Here is a 17384-nt window from a genome sequence, read left to right on the forward strand (position 1 = left end):
TTGTATGATAATATTGACAAATTCTCTAAAACAAATTGAATATAAAGACTAAAACAAGATTTTTTTTTTTAAATTACAGGGATTAAAAATATCAATTTTTAAATTTGAGAAATTCAAAATAAATTTATCATAAATTTGAAGGATTAAAAATATTTTTAAATTTTAATTTATTTATTTTTACTCTATTTCTTTCCTTTTTTTTATTTTTATGTGCTTTCTTATCCAATCGGAATGAGAGTAAATATGACATATTTAAAATAAAACAATTAAGAGTGGTCTCCTCAAAAAAAGCAAGTTAGTGGTGTCTGAGCAATTTTTTTTTAATTCAAATGGTGCGAGTTATGATATAAAAAATTAGAAATTTTGAACATAGCTTTCATTCTAATTTAATTTTATTTAAATAATACATAGAAAATTAGTTGTCCCCTAAAAAATAAATTGATAACGTACAGTACAAAAATTATCTTAATAAGCATATAGTTGTTATATTGAATTTAACCTTAATTCCATATTTGATCATAGACAATAATGAATAATTTTTTTTTTGAGTTTTATGTTATTTTTATCAACAACAAAAAATTACGATAACGAGAGGATCCAAAAAGATGGGGTGGTTGGCACAAGTAACAAAGACACTAATTCCTACCACTGATTATGTCACCTTTTACTCTTCAATAATTTTAATTAGTTTGATTACTGGTCTGCTTACTCTTCTAATTTCAACTTTTTTTGGTTAGTCTATTTTATGCATGGCTCAGTGACGTCACAGATGAGGAATTGGCTTGTCATGTCTTGATAACCAAGAAATTTTTACTATAGTTTCCATATTACTTACGCGACTATATTATATTATATTATATATATATATTACACACATTACTCATTACACTTTGCATAATAATTAAGGGGGTAACTAATTAAGATGGCGAATGTTTCAGAGGGAACTTTAGAAAACACACCAACATGGGCTGTGACAACAGTTTGCTTCGTATTGCTAGTAATCTCTATTTCCATTGAGCAGTTGCTCCATCTTTTGGCCAGGGTATACATAATATTGTTACTATTGCTTCTTAATTTCTTCACCTATGTCATATGTATCATCTAATTATTTCATGTACTTCAGTATTTCAAAAGGAAGAGGAGGAAGTCACTCACTAAGGCCCTTGAAAAGATCGAATCAGGTATACATCGCATGAAGCATAGAGAAAAATGACTTGGTGCGTTTTCTTTAGTTTAAGATAAAGAAATTAAGTGACATGTGGTAGCTACTTAATTAATTTGCGTGTAGAATTGATGCTTCTGGGTTTCATGTCTCTGCTGCTAACGGTGAGTGAAAAACGGATTGCAAATATTTGCATAACAAAGAGTGTTGGTGAAACTCTTCTTCCCTGCGCAACCATGACTTTTGACGTGACCAAGGAAGAAACAAAATGTGCCGAGCAGGTATGCAAAAATATAACCATATATATACGTGTGTGCATGCTTGTGTATTCATCGATGTAATTTGGACTTGGAGGTTGGACTCAAGTTAGAACATGCTTATATGCATCACATAAGGCATGGTCATTGGAAATACGGAATATATCATCACATTGTACAAATAATACGAAAATAACTAATTTCTAACCAAGTACATATCTCTGATAAAATGTGTTAATTTTTGTAATCTTTTGAGTGGCGCATTTTCCACAGGGCAAAGTATCATTGGTGTCGAGGAAAGGTGTCCGAGAGTTGCAGTACTTCATCTTTTATCTGGCTTTGTGTCATGTTATTTCTTGCATTCTCACCTTTAGTCTTGGAATGGCGAAGGTGACTAATCTTTCCTTCTCTTTGACTTCTACACCAAGTTGAGGGTTTAATTAAAGCTAGTTAGGAATAAGAGCATCTCCAACGGGGGTTGCTTATAAATAATTCTTGTGCCACATCATTGCTATATCAGCTCTGACTCACTTTATGGGTTAATTAAATTTTAACAAAGTTGTTTCTACAAGTAACTTTGCTAAAATTTAAACAACCTATAAAGTAGGCCAGAGCTGATATGGCAGTGATATAGCATAAGAAATTGCTTATAAGCAATCCCCACTGCAGATGCTCCTACACTATTAACACAAAAGTGCCAAGTTTCTGTGGGTTAATTTCCTAGCACAAGGGGAAGTTGGACTTGTGTTTGACAAATTCACCTTTTTTTGTTGTGTCCTTCGAGGAACGCAGATGAGACGATGGGAGTCTTGGGAAGCAGAAACTAGAACATTGGAATATCAGTTTCAATATGGTAAGTCTTTGATATCTCATTTCTTACAAGACTTCTCCTTGTCCTTTGCTTATTAGTCAAACAAAAATATTAAGTCATGTCATAACATAACAGTTTGAATATGTTCTACAATTCAAAGATTTGAACACTTTATAAAATCGTAATATGTTCTACAATTCAAAGATTTGAACATTTTATAAAATCGTAATTAAACTAAAATTAAGGACCCTCAATATCCTTCAACGACTAAAATAGGATCTTATTTTGAAAAATAATAATACATAGTTTCTTTTGTCTTTAAAATTTTAATAATCAACATATGATTTTCATCATTTCAATAAACATTATCTATATTAGTGAGGAGAGAGACACTATATGTCTCTATTATTTTTTATAAAAAAAACGTGATTATTGATCATTAATGAGAGATTTACATAAAGTAGAAAAAATTAAATTAAAAAAAATAGTGAAAGAGAGATAGTGAGAAAGAGTAGTTTGAAAGATATAATAAAAGTAAAACTATAAAAAAAAAATTAAAAAATTGTGTACATCAAATCAGACTATATTTTTATATATGTTATAAAATAGATTATAGATAAAACTTAATTTCAATATTTATCATTTCATTCTTTGCCTTAATTTTGGAATGGTAGATCCACGGAGGTTTCAGCTCACACGTGAGACATCATTTGGGAAGCGGCATCTTAACTATTGGAGTAACAAACCTATACTGTTTTGGCCTGTAAGTTCAATTGTTTCAAGTTCTGAAATTTTATTTTAATCTATCTTCCTCTGTCATTATTGAGTGGTATTTTTTTTTTATCTTTACCCTTTCAATTTGTCCAGGTCTGTCTTGTTAGACAATTTTATAGATCTGTCCCCAAGGTTGATTACTTCACTCTTCGACGTGGATTCATCACGGTAATGCAAATTTGTTACTATTAAACAAGATTGGGTTCATATCATACATTTTGATACGATTGTTATTGTAGCATGAGATATCTAAGTACTATTATTTTTCGTTGGGGCTATACTATTTTTCTAGGCTCATTTTGCAGAAGGAAGTAACTTTGACTTCCAAAATTTTATTAAACGGGCTTTGGAGAAAGATTTTGGAGTGGTAATGGGAATAAGGTACTAACTAGTAACTATCTATCATGACCTCAATAAAAGCGATTTAATCTTTTGTTGTCGATTGTCTTTTTCTAGTTCCAAAATTTATCAGAAATATAATTATATTTTGCAGCTGGTGGATTTGGATCTTCTCTGTACTGTACATATTCTTCAATGCAAATGGTAAGTATTGAACTATATAATTATATATGCTAAAAGAATACCCCATGATACAAATAACCTGCTCTATGACAACCAATATATAACTTGTATTTTATTTTCTCCTCTTTTCCTTCTTGCAGTATTCTACAGCCATTTCTGGTTACCGTTTAGTCCGCTAATGGTAAGAATATCTTAGTAGTGTAACCTTTTCCTTAGTCATGGTACTTTTGAGATACATATTAATATGTGATATTTTGTGTTATGTTCTTCAGGTGCTTTTGTTGGTGGGAACAAAGCTACAAGGCATTGTAACACATATGTGTTTGGATAGTGATGACAAATCCCAAATAATCAAAGGAAGTTTGCTTGTGAGGCCCAGTGACCACTTTTTCTGGTTTGGATGGCCCAATCTGCTGCTTCATCTCATTAGCTTCGTATTGTTTCAGGTTTTTCTTTACCTTACTATCATACAATTTTTTATTCTTATTCTTCCAAAACATGTGTTCATATAAACTCATAAGACTGTTTTGCATCATGCAGAATTCCTTCCAAGTAGCATTTTTCACATGGACTTCGGTATGTTCCCTATTTTCTTCACTTGGAAAAATAATAATAATAAAAGAACATAGGCAAACTTGAATTCATAAAGGAAAACTTCAAAAAAAATAATGGAGAGATGATTTATTAAATTAAAATGAAAATACTGTATAGCCTGAGCTAGAACGGTATTGTGTATACTATTGATCATTGGATGAATACTTGGTACTCACTACTTTAATTTTATTTAATCACCTTTTAGCTGTGTGACACTGCTTAAAATAAAATAGAAAAAAAAAAAACATAACAAAAACAAACAAGGGTGTGAAGAGTTTTATTTAATTGTGTTATAATATTGTTTTCTGCTGAGTACAGATCCGATTCGGGATCAGATCATGTTTTCATCGAGGAATTGAGAATATCATCATAAGGGTAGCAATGTGTGTTTCGGTACAAATCCTCTGTGGCTATGTAACACTACCTCTCTATGCTTTGGTAACTCAGGTACATTTTGGTAACTCAAGCCTTAACTAATATAACTCGTGCAGTTATTTTCGTGGGCATCATATATTTTATCTGTTACTTAACTACGATTTTTGCCATTTGATGAAAAAACATGATACTTAATTTGTTAACATCTTATTTTCTACTAATCTTTTGTTACATAACATGCAATATGTAACAGATGGGTACCTCAATGAGCAAGGATGTGTTTGCGGAGAATGTGATTAGAGGCATCCACATTTGGCGTGAGAAGGCGAAAAAGAATGTGGCTCTTAGGAATCCACATTCACAAGACTCATCTTTAGACACTTCCCTTTCGCTTGAAATTTCACTAGAGTCACCTTCTTTCAGGTTTGATGTATCCACCTCCATTTTAATGGATCGTTCATTAGATGATAATAAGCACGTGGCTGTTACGGAAGAAAATATATCGAGTGAACAACTAGGTTCATTTCAAGGATTTCATCTGCAAAACACAGGAAAACCAAGGCAATTTTGAAAAACATTTATAAGCTTTGTAGCTAGCTACTCACCATTCTTGGAGATATGTATCAATGATGAGTTAAGAGTTAAACTCATTCTTATAAAATTTTCTTATAGGCTCTATTTGGTTCAAGGGAAGGGAAAGGAGTAAAAAGTTAAAATTTTTGTTTAGTTGAGAGGAGAAAATAAAAGGGAAAAGAAAGATCTTAAAAACAAATTTATCTTTATATCCTTATAATTTTAAATTAAAAAAATATAAGTAAGAAAATTGTAAATATCATACTACAAATGTTTTAAAATTAATTCCTGTCTTCCAAATTTTTCAATATTAAAAGAGAGCTAAAATTAGGTTATGAGAAATTTTGCTCTCATCCTTTCTTAGAATTTGAATTAAAGAAGACAAATTTAAAAAAGAAAAAAATTCTCATCCCCTCCCCTTCAACCAAACATAGTGGTAAAATAAAAATTGATTTTCACTTGTATAGATTATATTAGTTATATATTGCTAATTGATTAGGTCTCCAAGAGTTAGTTTATAACATGAGTTCTGATTAATTGTGATTAAATTGTTTTACACCTTAATTGTGATGAATTTTTTTTTTTTTAGGGGAATTGTGATGAATTAAGTACTTAAGAATTTAACTATTGTCACCTCAATTATCCAGTCCAATGATTATGACAATTTCTTACAGTATTATCGCATATGTACAAATGGATAGATTGTGCAAAGACTCTTGTTGGCATGAAATTTATTTTATTAATAAGTTGTTAGTTTGAGTAATAGGGAGTTTTTTTTTTCTTTCTTTTTTATACCTTTCTTTCACTCTGTGAGCTTTCATTCCTTGTCCTTGGGCCGTTTTTGATGCAATGTCGACCCTTCGTTTCTAAGGTTGTTGGCCGTTTGCCATTTTGTCTTGCCTCCATGACCACATATATCACAACACCACCAACATCAAATCCCTTTGGATGTTATTTTCTTACTTCTTTGAGACTGCGAATTACGAAAAATCTTTCTAGATTCGACGATCGGTCCTTATTGTGTTACTATCCTAATTAAATTAGTTTTGAACAACCTTTTGAGAAGAAGTGAAGAACCTTCAGGCAAGAGGGTCGAATCGTATAGTTAGAGTTGAAAAATCACAAGTTGTGTTGGATGAATTGACGGAGACCAATTAGTGCTAAAACCATTTGGATTGACTCGAGCATAAGAAGTTATTTAATATCATTGCTATAGGTTTACTTGTAAAAAAACTTATTTATTACTAGTATTTATGAAACTTTTTTTTATCATTATTAGCTGACCAAGCCCATAACTAGCATATATATGTTTTTGAAATTCAATTGCCATATATTGTTAGCACTTAGCACCCGAAACATGGTTGGACTTCAAAATCTTATACTTTCTCCTTACTTGTTGAATTGCTATATAAATGAAAAAGACGTGAAAATATTATAGAGTCACAGGAGTGGCATTATTGGGGGAAAATGTTTAGATCGTGCTATCATATTCGCTTTCAGGGTAGTAGATATTGGGATACTTTCGTCACTGGATACGTCATCAACCTCCAATAAAATGACGTGCGTAAAATGTGCGGGATGATTTGTGTGCGTGATTGATTGGTCTATAAATATTTTAGTGATTACCCAATACCCATTGGAAAGTCAAATTTTGCGTACAAAGGAAATTTGGAATAATGTGGATATTGGATTGTGTGGCCCCTTTTCTAGATTCTTTATAAACTATGGTATACCCCAGGTTGAGTACATGGTTTTAAGTTACATTGCTTAACATGGGGCGAAAGGGATTGAATGGAGAAGATAAGGGACAGATGATGAAATAATATGCATAACTTATTTTATTTGTTTCCATGCTTTTGCTGGCCAAAGACTTGGAAAAGCAGATAAAGGTTGTCTAGAAAGAAATTGAATGAACTATGTATTCAGCAAGGACTTATCAACAATAGTGATGATGTATAGGATTATCTATTGTGCCACCTAGCTTGCATTTCTGACTCCAATAGTCAATAGACAAAAGGGTTTTCTCGGTGAAAAGTGTTATTATTGATACTTTGATGTATACATATACCGTACACTTGGAGGTTCCATCCTTAGAATGAAGTGATTTGGTTAAAACTTAAAATCACACTCCCTATCACCCATGTTAACTCTTTAAGTCTTAATAATGATCATAGATTCGTGATATTGCAACCTAATCTGTCAGCAAAATCATTCAAAACTCAAATGAAATCTCTTTTGCGAGTGCATTAATTGAAATTCTGATTTTAGGCTAATGTTCACATACATGGTTTTTTATAAATAAATAAATAAATATATGCTAAATTAATTATAAGTTGAAATAATTTTTGTATTAAATAAAATTTATATTAAAATTTTACTGCCACCATAAATTTATATTAAAAATATTAAATATAAATCACATCATATCAAAATCAATTTTAACTAAAACTAATTTTCAAAATCTAGTTTTCATCGCATCGTTATTGCAGTAACACGCGGATACAGGAGGGGAGTTCGAAAACATATCCTGGACAGAGAAGACAAACGCGTTCAGGTGTAAGATGCAAGAGAGGGCCATCATTTAGAATAACTTTTAAAAAACAATTATAAATATCTATATTTTAAAATAAAGAGATTAAAATCATAGATTAAAAAAGATTAAAATTCCGATTTAACTAATAAATTAACGAGTTATGCAGTGTATTTATAAGATAATCTTAATTATATTTTATTTACTTAAGCTAAAGAAATAACTAAATTTATAATATATATATATATATATAAAGATGATAATATGATTTGATGTAAATATTTTTTTTAGACAGTTTTATCTTTAAATTCTTAAAAAATAAAAAATAAAAATAAAAAATAAACATAAGACTTAAATCTAAAACTTTAAAATTTGAAAATCAAGCACAGTATTCTTGATTTAACAAATATTCATAATTTTTAATAAATAAAATATAGAGGTATAAAGTGTCTTAATTTCACTAATTTATACTAATATATAATGGAAATACTTCTTTTAGTAACCATGGTCTCCACATTTGATAGATAATTATATCTTTTTATTATTAAAATAATAAAAATTAATATTTTTATTAAACCTAAAATCTTGATATTTGAGAACCAACTGTAATATATCAATTAAACTAACATATATTTATTACTTTATCTCAATTTTTACTTTATCTTTAATAAAGACACAAAGTGTCTCGATTTTACTAATATATATAGAGTCCATCACTACTTTTTTGATTTTCACTATTTTTAAGCAAATTTACATTTAAATAATTATAAAGAATAACATATAATCACTCATATATAAAAAAAATGTAACTACCTATATATTTTGTTTTATATAATGTTTTTTTAGTAGAGATACAAAGTGTCTCTTCTCCTAATAATCTATATATAGAGAAATCAAATTAATTTAAGTTATTAAATTATTTCACTCAATAACTCATTATGTATATTAAATTTTAATAGTTTATATATATATATATATATATATATATATATATTTTAATAGAAATACAAAGTGTTTCTTCTCCTAATAATTTATATATATATATATAAAGAGAGAGATCAATTTAATTTAAGTGGTTAAGTTATATCATTTAATAACTCATAATGTATGTTAAATTTTAATAGTTTTATATAATACTTTTTTAATAGGGATACAAAGTGTCTCTTCCCTTAATAATCTCTCTCTCTCTATATATATAGAGAGAGAAAGAGAGATATCAAATTAGTTTAAGTGGTTAAGTTACTTCACTCAATAACTATATGTTGAATTTTAATAATTCAACCGTTAAATTATAAGATTTTAATGCAAATATCAAGTTTACAAATTTTTAAAAATTTTGAAAACTATTTGATAATTCGTTTTACTAATTCAAATTGATAAATAATCATAAAAATATTTTATACATTAATTTGAATCTATATAATGAAGTATCACATAATTTTTAAATTCTTTAAAAATTCATAAATTTAATTTATATATTAAAAAAATTTAATTTAACGGCTAGATCATTCAATTTTAACATACACTATGTATATTAAGTAGAATAACTATACTAAAAATTATTCTTAAAGTAATTTAAAAAAAAATATTTGATACTTCATTTTATTAACTTGATGAATAATCATAAAACTATTTTTATATTGATTTGAATTAATGAAATAGAATATCAAATAATTTTTAATTTTTTTAAAAAATTATAAACTTTATCTATATATTAAATTTTTTTAATTTAATAATTAAATTATTAAAAAAACGTAAAACATAAATTATTAAATATAATAAATCTATACAAATTTACTTTTAATATATATATATATATAAGGAGTCAACGATGGTGTTGTCATAGTAGGGTGTGTAACATGCACAATGTAATAGTAGAACAGCCATCTACTTTAGACTAAATACATATTTGACGTCATTCTATTGTTATTTCTCTTTCGGTGGGCGCGGGTTCTTCTTATTCTCTGCTTTCATTATTTTTTATATAGTTTTATAAATTTTGTTTATTAAAGTTTTTATATTCAATAATATTTTAATATATATATATATATATATCTATTTTTAATTCTTATAATTTTCACAAAATTTATATCTTAGTCTATATAGTAATAAATAATAAAGACTAAAAGAAAAGAAAATAATATTCATAAGACAAAAAATTGAATTTTTAAATATAGGGACTAAATTTTTTTTTATGAAGTTACAGAAATTAAAAAGATAAATAAGCATTTGTTTAAGAACATCTTTCAGTCAAAAATTAAAAAATAATCTCTTAAAATATGAATAAATTAATCTCTCACCAAATATTTTTTTCATACACAAATATTAAATCTTTACTTATACTTGAAAACATAGTTATTTGTCAACTCACTGTACTATATCATATTGGTGTAAGGAAAGGCAACTTTATGCACGAGTCAGATGGACAATCGTCCAAAACTCCTTTTTTAGAGAGGCATGAAAAATAATATTTATTATATGTATTAAAAATAAAATTTACATAATTTAATTATATGTAAAAATTATTATAAAAATAATTAATTGTGAGCAATTAATAAATTGATATATAATGTTTTTGTTTTGCAACAAAAATCTATTCATAAATTTGAAAAACTTCACCGTACAGTTTTAAGAAATAAATAAAAAAAATATTAATAAAAAAGTGAGATATATTATTAACTTTTTTTTATTTTTTTTTACACAAGTCTTCCTAAATGTTAGCAATTAAAGTCATTTATAAAGATTACCTTATGTCTAATTTTTTTATTCTATCTTTATTCTTTTATCTTATTTATCGTTGTAATCTTTTGTGTGATATATTTACTTAGATTCTGCCGTATTGTAATTTGTGCCGTGATTTCTTTTGTTGCTGCTCTAATGGTCCTTGTTGCCTCCAACAAAAAATTGTCACGCCGATACTAAAAAGTAAAAACCACCGAGGAAATGACAACTTTGATAATAAAGCAAAGTCAATCTTACTATAATTTGATTCTAAACCTATATTATCAGTCCATAAACGAAAACATTAATGCACATTGGTTGGGACAACGCGAAAATATAGAGAGAAGAAGGAAGATGCCTAAATTTTGTTTGTTTAATAATTTATATTTTACATTAAATTTTAATAATTTAATTATTTAAATTATAAATTATTAATATATAGATCAATTTAATAAATTTTTAAAAATTAAAAATTATTTGATACTTTATTTCATTAATTTAAATTAATAAATAATTATAAAAATATTTTATATATTAATTTAAATTAATCAAATGTAATATTAAATAGTTTTTAAACTTAAATTTTTTTTATAAAATAGATGATATCTTAAATATCTCCCATTGAGAAACTTGAATTGGTTTCCATTAAAATATTTTTAATAAGATTTTTCTCCACACAATTTTCAAGTAACGATAAAGGTTCCATAACTCTTGAACCACCAAACAAAATCCCAAGTTGCAAGAAAACGTGACCACAAAATCCCTAAATAAAATATTTTCACATATGCATAAAGTATTTTATATTAAAAAATGTTAATGGAACAACGTGTTACTACCCAATAAAATATTTTCACATATGCATAAAGTACTTTATATTAAAAAACATTAATGGAAGAACATGTTACTACCCAACAAAATATTTATATAATTTCAATTATTATATGACTTAATTAATATAATCACATGTTTATTCTGTATTTGGTTTTAGTTTGTAGAGGTATTCAAATGAAAACTTCGTAAAATATTTTTTTTAGTTAATTATCTATACACTACGAATGTAAAATTTTTTATATTATTTACACTGATAATCAATTAAATCTTTAAATTATTTTATTTTATTTTTATTTTATTAAATAAACAACTGACATGATATTATTAAAAGATATGATCAGTTATTGTTTTGGTATTGGAGACTACCGCCATACCAAGCTAAAAGAACTTGACAACAGTTTTGACCTAGAACATTCGATGAGAGTCATCTCCTTCTTAGACCTAATCATTGTTATATATAATGGTGTAGCGTTATAAACATGAATCGCACACTCCTCTTTATGATCCCATAAATCACGCCCCATTATGGACTCGTAACTCCCGATATTTATTACCATTCCCACAGATCATGAAATCTTATTGATTGTCTGAGTAAGCAAGTGAATCTTCCCATATTTGAGTCCCTATTATGAGTTTGGCATTTTGCCGATGTGCCTTGGGTCGGCCAATAAGAAATCACTACAGTACAGTTATCAATATAAAAAAAAATTATACCCACAGTATATAATCTTTTTTAACAAAACATATCATATCATGTTTGTAAGGCTGTATAAATGTTATGTTAGCATGTGCAGTAGATATATATGAGGTACAGCTACAGCAGCAACTAACACTCATAATGCAGATGGTGGAATTTAAAGTAGAGTGTTGGTTAATTTGGTCAAGTACATTGTATTTTAAGCTCATGGGAAAAGAGGTAGCTAGGAAAACTATGGTAGCATTATTGAAGTCCAAAGGACAGTGACATATGGCTGCTTAGTTAATGGTGACCCCATCATAGGTGGGGTGTTAAAATTCATATAGGTTCCATTAATGTTTGGTGAATGCCAAATTAATGTTACCGTCAAGCGTGTGACTCCATTTTTTATTTGAATTAATAGAATAAAGAAACTTAAGGAAAACGTGTAGCGAAGGTGAACCAGCCACGCCAGTTTTCGAAAAACGACAGCTCCAGAACATGTGGACGGCGATGATAAACTGTCGTTCCGACAACCACGTGGCCAGGCCAGCGAATGGAATTCGTGCAGCTGGATAACGACGTCATCACAACGTTGTCGTTTTGCTGCACCGTCCTTTGCTCACTGTGTGAGAGTAGAACAAGACTTGTCACTCGTGGAGACCTGTGCCTCTGAGCTGGTGCCAAGTGGAGCGTTTTTTATGCATATTCACCCACTTTTTTTCTCAAAAAATATTTTAGTAATTGTTGCCAGAAAAACCAAGTCTTATGGTCAAATTGAGTTAAACATGACATTGCCACCGTAAAAACGGATCCACTCAATCTATTTTGGTCTCATCCATTTTAGTCCCTCTTTTTTTAGTGTATTTATTGAGTTTGTTTAAATTTTTTAGTCGGTCTGACCCATTATAGTTCGATTCATCAACCCTGATTTTTTTTAAAAATTTAATTTAGAATAAATTTTAATCTAAAATAATCTTTAATATAAAAAAAAATTATAGAAGTAAATATCATGCACACAATATTAACAAACCCAGCAAAAAATCAATTAATAATTGGGAAATGGACAATGTTTTTAGTTTATTTTATTTTTAATTAAAAATGTTAAATAATTAAAACTAAAAAGTTAATTTTATCAACACTTGAGACATTTTTACTGGGATATGAGGTTTTTTCTCCTTTCACCATTATACAAAAATCACTATCAAGTAAGTTAATCCAAGACCTAAATTTGCTCGAGGCAAATTGTAATTTGGAACCATGAGTTCTTTCAATGATGTGAAATGCAATTTACACCGACAATAAAGGTCAGAGAAAAAAAAATGACAAATCAATCTTTACATTTATCATTTAACAGTAAAAATATTAGTGATACATTACGTACTCACTACAACAAAATTTATTTTTATCGATAATTATTTATCGAAAATAAATTAATTATCTTTATTTTATTATTTAATAAAAGTATTAGTGATTAATATATAATGGTCACTAAAAATATATTTAGATCACACCAAAATTTATTATTAGCGACAATTATTTATTAAGAAAAACTTTAGTCCCACATCGACTAGAAATAAAATAATTAAAGAGTATATAAATGAATAATAACTCTCACCTTACAAGTTTGTTATGTAGGATTGAGTTAGACCTTATTATTCTAAATTAGTATGAGATTACTCACTATTATCAAACTCAATAATCATTAAACTTAAGAGGGTCGACTATTGATAAGAAAATAATTATATATATATATATAATTAGAAGATAACCTTCATCTTAAAGTTCCACATCAACTAGAAATAAGATAATTAAAAAGAATATATAAGTAGAAAGACAACTCTCATCTTACAAGTCCCACATCAACTGGAGATAAAGTAATTATTTATTTGTACTCATCTTACAAGTCCCACATCGACTAGAAAGTAAAAAATGTCACAAAAAGATATACACTTTTTTCGACCATTATAAGGGTTTTTACCAGCATTTTGAATAATTGCCGCTAAATGCTTTAGCGACACTGCATACAATGGCTAATGTGAAAATGCCGGTAAAAGATCTTGTAACAATTTTTATTGCCACAAAAAATTATATTAAATGCCACTAAAAGTATATTTTGTTGTAGTGACTCTAATGTGACATGATAAGGACATGTTATACTATTAAAATAAAATGATTGTCCAATGATAAAGGTAAATAATGAAAAGTAAAAATAGGTTATGATATCTCCTCCTTCAAACACAGTAAATTTTCAACAAACAATCAATTTTTTGTAACTTTACTTTGCAATGAAATAATAATGATAATAATAATAATAAAATATAGTGATTGAATAATGGGAAGAGAAAACTAAGAGTTTACAATGGTAATGGTGAATGAAAGTTTTTAATTTATTTTTTTATTGATATAACTATATTTTTTTTGTAATTTGATATTTTAATTTATTTTATTTTAATCTTATAAAATTAATTTATGGTGAACTATGTAATCGATTATGCACATGTGAACACTACCAAAATGAAGGTAACTTTATAATTGACTAAGCGTTTGTTCCTTAGTTTCTCGCAAATTCGTTGTCTTTAATGTGTAAGATTAATGACATAAATTCCACCCATACCAAAAACTATTTTCAATACTATGTATGATCATTATGTGTATGTTGTGATGTCATTTGGGATGACCAATGCCCCTGCAGTATTTATGAATTACATAAATAGGATTTTTCGACCATTCTTAGATAAACTTATGGTGGTGTTCATTAATGACATCCTTATTTGTTCAAATTCTCCGGAAAGAGCATGGAGAACACTTGAGGTTGGTGTTGGAGGTGTTGAAAGAGAAAAATAATTATATGCAAAGTTTCCAAAGTGTGAATTTTGGTTAGAAAAGGTGAAGTTTTTGGGATATGTTATTTTAGCAAATGAGATTGTAATGGATCTGACTATGGTGGAGTCGATATTACAATAGGAATGTCTAAGGATTGTCACAAACATTAGGAGTTTTGTGGGTTTAGCATGTTACTATAGGAGGTTCATTAATTAGGGATTTTCCAAGATAGTAATGCTCCTAGTCCAATTGATTATAAAGGATCGATCTTTCATTTGGATGGATGCATGTGAACAGAGTTTTGAGAAGTTAAATAAGAGGTTGACTACTTATTCCATGTCGTTGCTGCCTGATCCCAATGAGTCATTTGATGTATATTGTGATGCTTCTCGTCAAGAATTAAGGTGTGTGTTGATGCAAAATATAAGAGTAGTTACCTATGCTTCAAGGCGGTTAACTCGAGAGAAATTACCCCACTCGTGACTTGAAGTTGACAACTATTGTTTTTGCCTTGAAGAGTGAATACACTTTTTGTATGGTGTTAGATTCAATATCGTCAGTGATCATAAGAGTTTAAAGTACTTGTGTTAATCAGAAGGAGTTGAACATAAGACAGAAATGATGGATGAAATTTATGAAGAATTATGATTTTCAGTTGATGTATCACCCATGGGAAGCCAATGTAGTGACAAATGCTCTAAGTAAGAAATTCATCCATATGTCTGCCATGATGATGAAGGAATTAGAGTTGGTGGAAAAGTTTAAAGACATGAATTTGTGTGTGCAATTGGCTCAAAATCACAATAGTTGTGGGATGACCACCATAACTAATAAGTTATTAAAACAAGTTGGGTTGAAATAATTACAAGATCCTAAGTTAATGAAGATTTTTAGGTTGTTAGGTACAAAAAAGACAATTGATTTTGAGCTGAGAAGAGATGAGATTTTGAGATATAAAATATTAAATTTATCTATCTCAAGATTAAATCTAATAAAATTCTTTGAAATCTTATAAATTCTTAAAATATAAATCTATATTAAAATTCACATTATAACTTTTTGATTAAAAGAGTCTCTTAAAAAAAATTCATAAATTATCACATTCTTACAAAATCCTTTAAAAAAAAAAAGAAGTCATTAAGTTTCTATAAATTTTTTTAAAATTTATAAAACTTTTATGTGTTAATTTTTTTTTTTATATATAAAATTTCAACCTTATACACTTCTAAAATCAATGACATCTATGTTGCTTTTGTAGGAAAGTTAGCTAGGTGGCGTCTTAAAAAAAAAAAAAAGAAACGAAATAAGGTCAGTGAATTGGCACGGGACAAGAGAAGACATGGAGATAGAGCATCTAAGGAAGAATTGGTCCCTTTAAGATATCAAAATTATGGTAATTTAACACATCTCAATCGTTGGATTTGTAATAATAGATCAAATTGTGATACGTGTACAAAATATATTTTAATTTAAATGCACACGTGTCACAATCTGATCTACTATTACAAATCCAATGATTTAAATGTGTAAAGTTACTCTAACTTTCCCCCTCGGGATCTATTTCCGGAAGAATTTGATAATGGGTGTAACTTCCAGGAATGTGTTGACCGCGTGAGTGACGCAACACCACGTCAGCCACAACAGAGGTGACGTAGCCTTGCGTAACTGCCGTTGACGTTACAGTCCTCACTCCATTTTCTTATATTCCCCTCTCTACCCTCCGCTCATCCTCCCTCCCTCTCTGTATCTCTCTCTTCTTTCTCTCTCCACCATGCACCAAGCCATTCCCTACCGCACCTGCACGCGCCACCTCCCACACGCCGCCGCCCTCACGGATTCCAATGGCGTCGATCCCGCCACCGTCGCCGCAATGGTTTCCGAGAACGCGGTCATGATCATCGGGAGGCGCGGCTGCTGCATGTGCCACGTCGTCAAGAGGTTGTTACAGGGCCTGGGAGTTAACCCTCCCGTCTACGAGGTCCACGAGGACCACGAAACCGCCGTCGCTCGCCACCTGTCCGTTTCCGACGCCGAAACTCTGCAGTTTCCGGCCGTGTTCCTCGCCGGAAAGTTTTTCGGAGGGTTGGAGAGAGTTATGGCTACTCATATCTCAGGTGAATTGGTTCCCATCTTGAAGGACGCTGGTGCCTTGTGGCTCTGATCCACTCTTAGTTTACCTCTTTTTTTTTTTTTTTTTTTTTTATGTCCTTTTTTAACCTAATTTCTGCGTCTCTTAGCTGCCTCTGCCTCAGACAAACTTCCTTCTCTGGAACACATATTTTGTACATTATATTAATATAATATTTCTCTTTCACTTAATTAGTAACTTCACATTGGATCTCAACAATCTTTCGCAAAAACCATTTCTCATTATGATTCGTTTGACCTAAGTCTTCTCTTTCTCCATTCATTAATGAATAATTGTGATGTGATCAAAAGCCAGACCAAATCCACCACATAATATATTATCAACATATATAGAAAAATGACTTTTGTATTGTGACTTTAATATTTTGATTTTGGTATTTTTATTTAATTAATAATTCCTGTGAAATTAGTTCTAATTTTACTTGTTGAGTGGGATATATATTGCATTATGTTTAGAATTAGTTGATGAGAAGAAGAAGTTGATATTGGATCTGAGGAATCATTTGGAGAACGATGTTCTAATAATGTTTGGGAAACGTCTTTTCTCAATTAATGGATTGGTGAGTTTCACGTTATAGTTGTTA

The 17384-nt window shown here is 29.0% G+C and overlaps 2 protein-coding genes across 2 annotated transcripts; both read left to right on the forward strand.

The window, feature by feature from the left end:
- The first annotated feature begins 902 nt into the window (after nucleotides 1-902).
- Nucleotides 903-5156, forward strand: LOC109811520 (MLO-like protein 6). Its single transcript, XM_029274012.2, has 14 exons — nucleotides 903-1042; nucleotides 1124-1181; nucleotides 1289-1443; nucleotides 1693-1809; nucleotides 2212-2272; nucleotides 2905-2993; nucleotides 3098-3172; nucleotides 3297-3385; nucleotides 3498-3547; nucleotides 3667-3707; nucleotides 3799-3972; nucleotides 4067-4102; nucleotides 4439-4567; nucleotides 4749-5156. Exons 1-14 carry the CDS (start codon nucleotides 923-925, stop codon nucleotides 5064-5066), a joined length of 1512 nt encoding a protein of 503 aa, XP_029129845.2. The 5' UTR covers nucleotides 903-922; the 3' UTR covers nucleotides 5067-5156.
- An 11267-nt stretch (nucleotides 5157-16423) lies between these two features.
- LOC109811575 (glutaredoxin-C9) lies at nucleotides 16424-16813 on the forward strand. The gene has a single exon (XM_020375356.3). The coding sequence runs from the start codon at nucleotides 16424-16426 to the stop codon at nucleotides 16811-16813; it is 390 nt and encodes a 129-aa protein (XP_020230945.1).
- The last annotated feature ends 571 nt before the right edge of the window (nucleotides 16814-17384 follow it).

The sequence above is a fragment of the Cajanus cajan genome, chromosome 1 (assembly GCF_000230855.2).
Source record: "Cajanus cajan strain Asha chromosome 1, NIPB_CcT2T_4, whole genome shotgun sequence".
Taxonomy (NCBI): domain Eukaryota; kingdom Viridiplantae; phylum Streptophyta; class Magnoliopsida; order Fabales; family Fabaceae; genus Cajanus; species Cajanus cajan.

Coding starts and splice junctions, on each gene's coding strand:
- LOC109811520 (XM_029274012.2), top strand. CDS start 923: ATGGCGAATGTTTCAGAGGGAACTTTAGAAAACACACCAACATGGGCT. Junction 1,444..1,692: donor AAACAAAATGTGCCGAGCAG/GTATGCAAAAAT, acceptor CATTTTCCACAG/GGCAAAGTATCATTGGTGTC. Junction 3,173..3,296: donor TTCGACGTGGATTCATCACG/GTAATGCAAATT, acceptor CTATTTTTCTAG/GCTCATTTTGCAGAAGGAAG.
- LOC109811575 (XM_020375356.3), top strand. CDS start 16,424: ATGCACCAAGCCATTCCCTACCGCACCTGCACGCGCCACCTCCCACAC.